The sequence below is a fragment of the Salminus brasiliensis genome, chromosome 14 (assembly GCF_030463535.1).
Source record: "Salminus brasiliensis chromosome 14, fSalBra1.hap2, whole genome shotgun sequence".
In the NCBI taxonomy this organism is placed as follows: domain Eukaryota; kingdom Metazoa; phylum Chordata; class Actinopteri; order Characiformes; family Bryconidae; genus Salminus; species Salminus brasiliensis.
This window is the reverse complement of record NC_132891.1, coordinates 12944797-12954888: the sequence shown is the minus strand read 5'-3', so window position 1 is coordinate 12954888 and position 10092 is coordinate 12944797. Positions and strand designations below refer to the sequence as shown.

The following is a 10092-nucleotide window of genomic DNA, read 5'->3' as shown; positions in this document are numbered from 1 at the left end:
TCAGTCGTGTGTTCTACTTAAATATTGACTGGGCCCCTCAGTTGTATCGGAGTCACAGAGAAAAGACAGAGGTCTACGATGCAGGAGAAGTTCAGTGTACGCCTGGTTAAGCTGAGCAGAGCGGAACATCATCCTGATTTCTGAGAGGTGAAGCAGGTGGTCTTTTCTCATTAGCCCCTTCCAGTCAGTTGACAACTTCTTGGCCTGCTGAAGAACAGTGCATTAACAGATACATACCAGTGCAAGGTTGCACAATCCATTGTTTGTTAATCATTGGTCTTTGCAATAATAGTATCACAGAGGGAAGCAATTTGTTTTAACCAGGGCTTGGGCTGAGTAGGGGATGTAAAGGAATAGTGTCCTATCAGTAAAAAAAATAAGGATAAACATCATCCAGTTGTCAAACAACCCCTCTTGCTAGTGATGTTCATTCAAACTGGGCTGTTTTTGCAACTCAGTATCTTTATGTGGACTGTGGAAGAAAGTGGTGTCTCTAAAATGACAAATTTACAGGAGAAGGAAACCCATTTTTTACTGTTAATGTAAAGTCAATATAGAAAGATTGTATTCTGATTTTCTTAGCAACAATATCTATCAGCAAGTTTGCAATATTGTATTTGGACCACATTAGGCACCTCCTTATCTGTATACATGCATGTGCACACACATCTAAATTTCCCACTGGCACTTCTACATAAGTTACATATTTATGTAAAAAAAATCATATTAAGTGAAAAATAACTGAACAACAAAGATTCAGGAAGCTAAATGAAGACTCTGAATTTCATAATTCATTTTAATCAGAGACTGACTGTTTTATCATTTAAGCCAGCAGTCTTCAATTTCTTCCACACAGGGCTAGTGTGGCTGTCCCTTCCAATCAGTTAGCCTCACTCTTTAAACAGATGATTAGTTATATGAGGTCAGTTTCAGACTTATGTATCTTCTGTAGTTTTGTTTTTATTAAGGAGCATACCTGAACGGGTTCAGTCTCCATTTCCTTCAATATTTGAGCAGAGCGCTGCCTCAGTGCATCCCACAATGCCTCTGCACTTACATGGTCTGAAAAGAGATGAAGCATTGAGTGTGTGTGTGTGCATTTGTGTTATTAGAGAATCAGCTTATGAGTCATTAGTGGGATGTTGGTGCAGATTGCATTTCATCTTCAGGAAATGTGTACTTGACATATCTTTTGTTATTTGTCTCATAAAAAACATGCTATATTTATACATTTATGTAAGGCTGGCTTTGTTCATGCAGTTCACTCCAGAATGCTTATTTTCTATTTGAATAAGTGCTGAGAATACGGTTGCCAGTTGAAATGATTCAACTCCCACTACAAATTAGGTTAATTAGAAAAATGTATAAACCTTCAGCTGCTTACAATTAACCAATCAAACTAGACCAATTTAAATAGCTCAAAACATCTGTAGAAATAGTACAAGTGGTTTCTTTACATTCAAGGTTAATAAAGACACTTTTAATGAGTACTGCAATCTCAGAATTATTTAACCCCTTCACCCCTTCAGTAGAGGCTTACTGCAAACGTGAGGCATAGCCACACACCAGCTTCTGCCAGCTTTCCTGAGCAATCTTAGACCATTCCTCATGAGCAGTGGCCTCTAGTTCACAAATTTTCTTGGGTTTGTGTATATACACCTTCTTCAAATCCCACCAAAGATTCTCTATGGCATTCAAGTCAGGCGACTGTGTTGGCCACTTCAGAACCTTCTAGGACTACTAGGACTTTATGGACTCTAAGGTATGCTTGTTCTGTTGAAAGGTCCAATAGCATCCAACCTTCAGCTTCCTGACATGATGTTTTCTCCTGGAATTTCCTGATATTTGGCAGAAACCATCTTGCCCCCACACGAAGCTCCTGTGGCTTACTTATACAGTTTTGAGCAGATTGGAACCAAACTTTCTTGAGCTTTTGGGTTAGTAGAGGTGTTCAGGCATGGGGATCTTCAGCGTTTAGTAAATGCCTGACTGTGCAAACTGAAATCTCAGTGCCTGCTGCCTCCACAACTTGCTGCAGGTCTTTTAAAGTCACTCGAGGGTTTCTGACCACCTGCCTCATTAGGATTTTGGTGGTAGCCACGTCCAGGTAGCGTAGGTCTTGTTTAATTGGTATATTATAAACAGCTGAAATAAATAAACAGCTAACAGCTATAAAGAGCTAATAAACTTATTTCGCTATATGGGTTGGATAAGTTGATTGCAACTGTATTTGGGAATAAGAATATTTTAAGCTTGTGTCTCCATTAAATGGACCAATAGAAGTCCTCCAAATGACTTGGAGGTTTTTGCATGACAGTAACATATTATATAAAATGATATTATATTATATAAAAATATGAAACACGCACAAAACACTGGTTTTAACACTTACCCATCAATACCACACTCGCTTTGGCCCTTCCCTAAGCCATGCTAAGTGAAACATTAGTTAATAACAGTAATATATTGCTAACACTCTAACTGGGTGACCCCAGGCCAAGATCCTTTGACCGTACTTGATCAGACATATGACCACATAATAAAACTGATTATTCATGTATATCACATATGTCAGCCAAAAAGAATATATATTGCTGTGCTAGCATTGCACTGTGAGATTGAGGGAGGGGAGTGTGTGTCTATCTTACTCAGAGAAAGTGGGGCCAGATTTGCTCACTGGGACTCCTCATAATGGATTCTTCTGGCATGACCAAGGATGAAACCATGATCTCCTGATGCTAGGGCCAATACTTGCTGTCCATCCTGGAATCCCAGACATTCTAGATTTGTAGGTATGTAAAATTTGGTTCATGCAGTTCAAACCAGAATGAATATCTCTAAATGCTGACAATTCACTCCTAGGACAGTTCGAAGAATGTGACCTGCAGGCTACTTCCTTGTAACCCCTCTTGTTAAGGACTGTTAGTCAGTGGTAATCTGTGAACATATGACAGTTCAGTAATCAGCTAATCAGACTGTCCTATTGTAAATGTTTTACCTCTCATGTTGTCTCTCATCTGTGTGTACCAGGCTGGAGTGTTCTGGCGCAGGGAAGAGGGGTTGAGGAAATACTCAGCAGTGCATTCCCCAAACACGCTGAAACAGAGAGCACCAGCTGCTCAAACGTTCCCTTCATCCATCACATCATCGGCTCTTTATACAGCCATTCACTAATGCTTTACTCACGCCACACAAAGCTGACACCCTGCTTACACACACACACATTCACACACACCTAGGTATCCATAATCACACTGCCCCCACACACACACTACCACACTGCCACATCCATCTACCTATCCATACATATGCATATGCACACACACACACACACACACACATACTTACAATAAAACACACAAACACATAGACACACTCCTTGCTGGTGTTTTGAGGAGCGCACCTGCACAGGTACTGTTTGTAGTCAGTTTCAGAGTCACTTAAAGCCGGTGTACTCCCTGACAAGACAGAGTGTGTGTCTGTGTTTGGGTCAGTCATCCTTAATGTTTGCTGGCAACCGCTCCTGTTTGGCACAGAAAGAATGAAGACGTATTTCAGGATTCAGGATTAATTTCAATCTTCCCACTTTTACTGTTACTGGAGCTTTGCTGTAAAATGTAGTTGACCTTTTTGACTAGCTTTAAACTGACTGAATAAGTTACATCCCACCAGGGGTGCAGTCTGGAATTTTGGGCCCCATGAAAAGGCATTACACTGGGCCCCACAACTCTAACAATACTGCCAAAATTCTCAATGAACACATTTTAGGGCCCCTGTCAGTCCCAGGCCCTTAGAATTGTCCTAATTCACCAATACAACTCTTGTCTCAAGTCAAGAGTTGACAACTCAAGTCTTTGTATTTACTCTTCAAATGGTTCTTTGACTGATGATATCGGAGAATCCCTTTGGTTCCATAAAGAACCTTGGTGAACCATTACTTTAAGTGAAGGTTAGACCTTTAAAAGGTTCCTCACACATCTCTTATAAAATCATGGTTCTTTATGCAACCAAGCTGTTCTCCTATGGCAGTGCTCAAAGAACCCCTTGAAGCACCTTTATTTGACTAAGACTGCACATGTGACATGTTCATGTAGCATCTGGTTATGTACATGCAACATTTGATTATCTCACTATCCTTCTATCTGGCTTGAACTCATGGATGAGCATATATGTATAACATAAATACTGTCATATGAAACATTCATACCTCCATTGTCTTCAATTAGACATCAGCAGCATTTTTATCATTGTGTCAATTCGTCTGTGAACTTCTACTTCTACAAGGTTCTGTTGTACCTCAATAATTACCTGTAATCGGACTTGTGAATCCAACTCTGCCTTCACCTTCTTCCTCAAAGTCCTCCAGATCAGCCTGAGTTGCCTCAGACAGAGCGATGGTGGCGGTGTGATGTCCATGGAAACGCAGTTACCCAGGTGATGAAAAGCACCTGACTCCTCAGAGGGGGGATCCCTCCTGACTCCAACTCCAACTCCAGCTGCTCAGAAGCTGCTTGGTAATATGTGTTCTCCCAGAAACTGTGTGCATGTCTGTGTGTCTGTGTGTTTAATGATTGATTCTGTGACTGTGAAGCTTCTCTTCCCCTCTAAAACTGGAATCTGACTTATGAAGGGGTCAAAGTGGATAGAAAGATCAGATGAACAGAGGGAAGTACTGATAATTGACTTTCGCCTGTGAAAGTTCATATTTCCACAGACATTAAAGGTGCCTTGGAATGGAAAACTGTCCTTGGCATAGTCAAATAATGACAGTTCGGTACATGGAACTGATATACTGTCAACCTCAAACACTGTTGTGTCCACCACTAGACTCTACTAGTTATAGGTAAGGTGACCATACATCCTCTTTTTCCCAGACATGTCCTCTTTTTTGGATTTGAAATTTGGATTTGTGTCTGGACGAATTTCTAAATTGTGTAAAATGCTTTGCTTTGAATGCTAAACCAAACCACAAATACATCACTAGGCTCTGTGAAGTGAGTGACCTATGGGAGGAAATTGGGGTCAAACTTGTTAATTTTCATTTAAAAAGGTAAATGCGTTAAAGTTGGCAGATTCGTACCACCACTATTGGTCTACATATATTTGCACCACAGCTGATTGGACAGACACCTAAAAAAAAAAAAAGTACATAATCACAAACCAGTCTGGCTTTATCTGACTTTTAGTAATTTTATTTTGCATTATTATTTTGTATTGGGGAAGTAAGTGGGGGCATGGATAAAACACTAACCCACTGTTTTTTTTTCAGCTTGCTAACAGCACATCACACTGAGAGGACACAACAGGAGGACATCAACACTCTCTAGTAAGATAATGGAATAATTACAGTCTTTTTGCTGCAGTGTTAAAATTACACAATAAGGTGAGTCTGCCGTAGTTCCTTAATGCAACATCATGCAACCTTTTTTAACATGAAATAAAAGCTTCAAAACCATGTTGACTTGACTTGTAATAGGCAGAATGGAACAGAGTTCATCCCTTTTTGTTTTCCCATAAGCTCTTCATAAACAAAAAATAATTTTCATTTTAAAGCAGAATTGTAGGATTGTAAACTGGCTTGTAACATCACATTTTAGCATTTTTTTCACCCCAACCAAAGTGACAAACTTACTGTTTATACATAAAAGCACGAAAATACTCTACAAATGCATTATTTGCATTAATTATACTACAATTATAGTACAATTTTACTACCAATACAAACACACACAATGTGTGTCTTAATGTGGTGATGGTCCTTAACTTGAACTAACCTATATAAAACATTATTTTGGTACATCTGCATTTTATTTTCCCTAAGTTCCCCCTGAAGTGTTTGTAATCCATTTAGCGTGTCTCTGGGTTGCGTTACAGGCACAAAAACTTTGTTTGTATTCGTCATTAATCCCAGCCAGAATACCATCTGGGTCTAACAAGCCCAGATTTCACACTGAGGCAATATATAGCTGCTGTCCAATGAAAAACATGCATTTTTAGTTTTCTGCATGGTTTGAACCCTGAAGCTGCTCTGTATACTGTGTAAATAATTCTGGATGAATAGACCAATAGAAATGCTCTAAATTACTTGGACTAAACTCTTATTTAACATTGACTTACATTCAAAGTTAAGAAAGATACATGTTTTTCATTGGACAGCGATAATGTACTATTATCATTAGGCCATACGCACTGCTGAACATGAGGGTTTTAGTGGTTAGTGTCAATAGCATTATTATGGCCAGTCAAGCGCCCCCCCCCCCAAGCTTTCCAGTACAATCCCATCACACCAACATACAAAACCCAAGATGTGTCTCAATGTTTTATTTTTAGCTGAGGACAAAATACAAAACAGGAAAACAGTACAATACCAAAACCGTACCATTAAAGCAACATTATGTAGAAATTCTACCTTAAAATAACAGTTACAAAATCATGTTGATGCTCCACTGATCTGTAACAGGAAGAATATTGTCTCTATCATTGCTACTCTGGGATCTGCATGCTGCTAACTGCACTATATGAGGAAGCGGGCAGGACAGCGTTCAAAACTATCATATTGTGTAAAATTCAGTTATATTACTCTATAGACTCAGTTCACATCTTTCCCTCTCAGCTTCTACAGAAACACATGTAAAGCCTATCCTTGAAGGGAGGCTCATGGTGTGAATTGCGCTTCCCGACTGTGGGGAAAGCCCAGAAGCAAAAAATATCAATTTTGACCCAAGGCTGCTTTAAAACAAAGGTGGTACCCCCTACAATATCCAAAATAGGACTTCAGTTACTCGCCTGAAGGACACATTCATCAGCATAGAGTTTAAAGTCTCGCCACCACTAGTGATGTTCGACTTATAGCAGACAGCTCGTAAAGCAGAAAAGGTCGAATTGCTACCTAGACTTTCCAACCTAGTGAACAATTTAATTGGCACAAATTCAAAGTGTTTTCCGAGACCACTCCAGCAGCACCCCCTGCATTCCTGTTAACATCCTTTTTTAAAACTAGAGAATAGGTCATGCAGCGCTCTCTCGTCCTCAGCGTGAGGATTCCTGCCATGTTTGGTTAGTTTAACCATGTTTTGATGAAAGGCAGCTGGTGTAACTACAGTATTTGTTCAGGTGGCACACCAGGGAGACGTGACATGATGCGGCAAAAATAGATATGAGCTGTACATCAAAAACACAGTGGGGCTTAACAGCACATCATGTTCTTTCACATACAACGTGGTATATATAGCTTTACAGACTGTAGGGAGATCATGCCGTTGATGCTCACTCGCTCTCTCTTAATTACAGCAGAATACTGTAATTAAGAAGACATCACTCGCTCATGTCCATCCGTACTTTTAGGTCTGTTTCCAGCACATTTGCTGATGCAGTTATCATGACCTCACCTGAACCTCCTTGCTCCTCAACCAACTCAATGTTGACCCTGTTTACACCTAGTATCTGTATCTGGATTGTATCCTGCTAAGAATTTAGCCACATTCATTTACACTTGGTAGTCAAATGCATCTCCAGTTAGTCCAACTGAAATCCAATTGCTGCGTGGGACGGAATATGCAAATTTGCACGTTGCACTACAATTATGTCTGGTTGCTCAAATGTGGCTCAGACCACCTCCTGAAGTGGTTTCCGATTTGTATCTACTTTAAAGGTGAATTGGGTGTGTTTACACTTGTGTTGTTGTTTAGGCTTGGCCTTATCCAGATATAATCCTGATACCCAAGACACATGAAGTGACATTGGGTCTTATGTTGTCTTGTTGATAGACCAGGCCAGTGTCTGTGGTTCTTTACCAAACAAAAAAATACTAATTCCAACTCAGTCAAACCAGCTGCTACAGATCAGTGTAGTGCGGTTACATGTTCTTTGTACATTTTATGTAAATATTGATTTTTTTTTTAAATGATGTTGATATCTTATTTTACTATAATGCTTTCATATTGATTTAACCCCTTAACACTCTACACTAAGGCGTTATTCAGTAACTACAGGGTTTTCTGTACAAATTGTTGGGGCTATTCTTTGGTAATAATAAAAGTTTTTCTTTTATTTATTTATTTATTTATTTTACAAAAGCTATGCTATACTGTGGATATAACCTCCTGTAATTTAATGCAACAAAACCCCAACCAACCAACATATTAATACCTTTATGAACAAACATCATGTTCTGACTACATGAACTACATGTTGATTTGTGTTTTCTATTGTAGTGATATATAGTGGTGTTAAATGAGTCAGTTACTACAGTACATTGACGATGAAATCCTAAATGAAATGAATGTAGGGCTCACATGGGCTTCCCAACTGGGCCCCATTGTTGCAGCTCATCTTAATCTCACATGTTTTGTCAAAATCCAAGACCCATGTGCAGTGTGCAATGTAAACCCCAGGTGGGGACCATGCTTAACCCCCACCTGGTCTCATCACTGACCCTGGTGGGCATTCTCATATGTGGGGCCAATGTGAAAAAAAAATGCTGTACAAAATATTGCATTTAGTAAACTGAGTTTACTATTGGTATTGTTTTCAGCATTCATCCCAAATAATTTACATTCTTCCACTTCTGCAGGGTCTTCCTCATCTGAAGGGGGTGTCATGCCTTTCAGCCCGACCGATTTCAAATGGTGCTAGAAAACTCCAGGCCACTCTGAACACCAGAGGAAATCAGTCTCGCTGGAAAAGCCTGAGGCTTTTACTCTAGTACTGTTCGTGTGTCGCTGTAGAACAAACACAATGAGGGAGAGAGTGAACTAAGCGAAGCAGAACATACCAGCAGATAGTAAGACCATGAGGATTCACTTCAAATAGAAAGGTGGTAAGTAGAGCACATTATGCTCTTAAAGCTGCTAGATTTTTTTCAGCCCATGTGCTGGGTTGAGTGTGTTGGGTTATTTTGCTGGGTTATTTCCATGGTGCTGGGTAGGCTGTGTAGCACAGCCAATGGATCAATGTTAAGCGTTAACAACAAGTCATTTCAGACTGACAGAAAACAGCAAGTAAACGTCCATAAAATACAATCATTCACTATTTAACATGAATAGAAACCAGGCAAGATATGTGTTTTCTTGATATTATACTGATAGAATTAACTAAAATTAACTTGCTATATTAGCTTGTTATACTTTAATGTTTTACTGCGTTAGTTGTAGCACATTTTATGAAATTTGCCTAAACAAAGGAGCTGAAAAATTTCATTTCTGTCTCAAAGTATTACATTTGGATAACTGTTATGACCCAGCATGTTAGGTTATTCATATAACCTATAACCGATGCCAGGTCAGCTTAACCTAGTTTATATTCTGTTATTTATAGTTGTGGAACTGATCCAATAAGGGTAGAAAATGAGTGTGCAGCAACAATAACTAAGAATAGGGTTAATAATTGTTCTTGGGTAAAAAGCGCTATGTTAATTTATATAAAATCTTTACATTATGTGGAGGTGTTATAAATATTACATATGTTATTTCTACCATAAATTAAGTATGGGTTATGTATGGACTTTAAATAATACAAAAAGAAATATATAAGAAAGTTTCTTCCAACACAACGCCTTGACTTTTGCTATCTTCGTATTTTTGATTACATCACCATGCACCAACAGACAGGCAAAAACAATATTAGCCAATAATATCATGTTTCACTCCACCATCCCACCTAACACTGAGCTAAAATGTTCTGCTAGCTCAGAGGCCCTTATTACTTATTTGTACAAAAGTATTGGGACCTGCTCATTTATTGTTTCTTCTGAAATCAAGCATTCAAAAAGCAGTTTATCCTGTTTTTGTTGGAGTAACTGTCTCTACTGTCAAGGCAAGACTTTCCTCTTGATTTAGGCGCATTGCTGTGAGGATTTGATTGCATTCAAGGACAAAAGCGTATGTGAGGTGTTGTATGACCACTACCCCACTTCATCCCAAAAGTATTTGATGGAGTGCCATCATTCCATAAAACACAGTTCCGCTGCTCCAATGCTCAATGCAAGGGGCTTTATACCCCTCTAGGTTTTTTTATGCTCCAGGGAGTCATATTTTATTGGTGATACTTATCTACAGGGACTAGACAAGCTGTGTGTGTGCATTTGCACATCTG

At 39.1% G+C, this 10092-nt stretch overlaps 1 protein-coding gene across 1 annotated transcript; it reads right to left on the bottom strand.

The window, feature by feature from the left end:
* LOC140577457 (uncharacterized) lies at positions 1 to 3498 on the bottom strand. Its single transcript, XM_072697444.1, has 4 exons — positions 3404 to 3498; positions 2999 to 3096; positions 977 to 1062; positions 1 to 207 (listed from the first exon to the last, which is right to left on the bottom strand). Exons 1-4 carry the CDS (start codon positions 3496 to 3498, stop codon positions 1 to 3), a joined length of 486 nt encoding a protein of 161 aa, XP_072553545.1.
* Positions 3499 to 10092: the final 6594 nt, after the last annotated feature.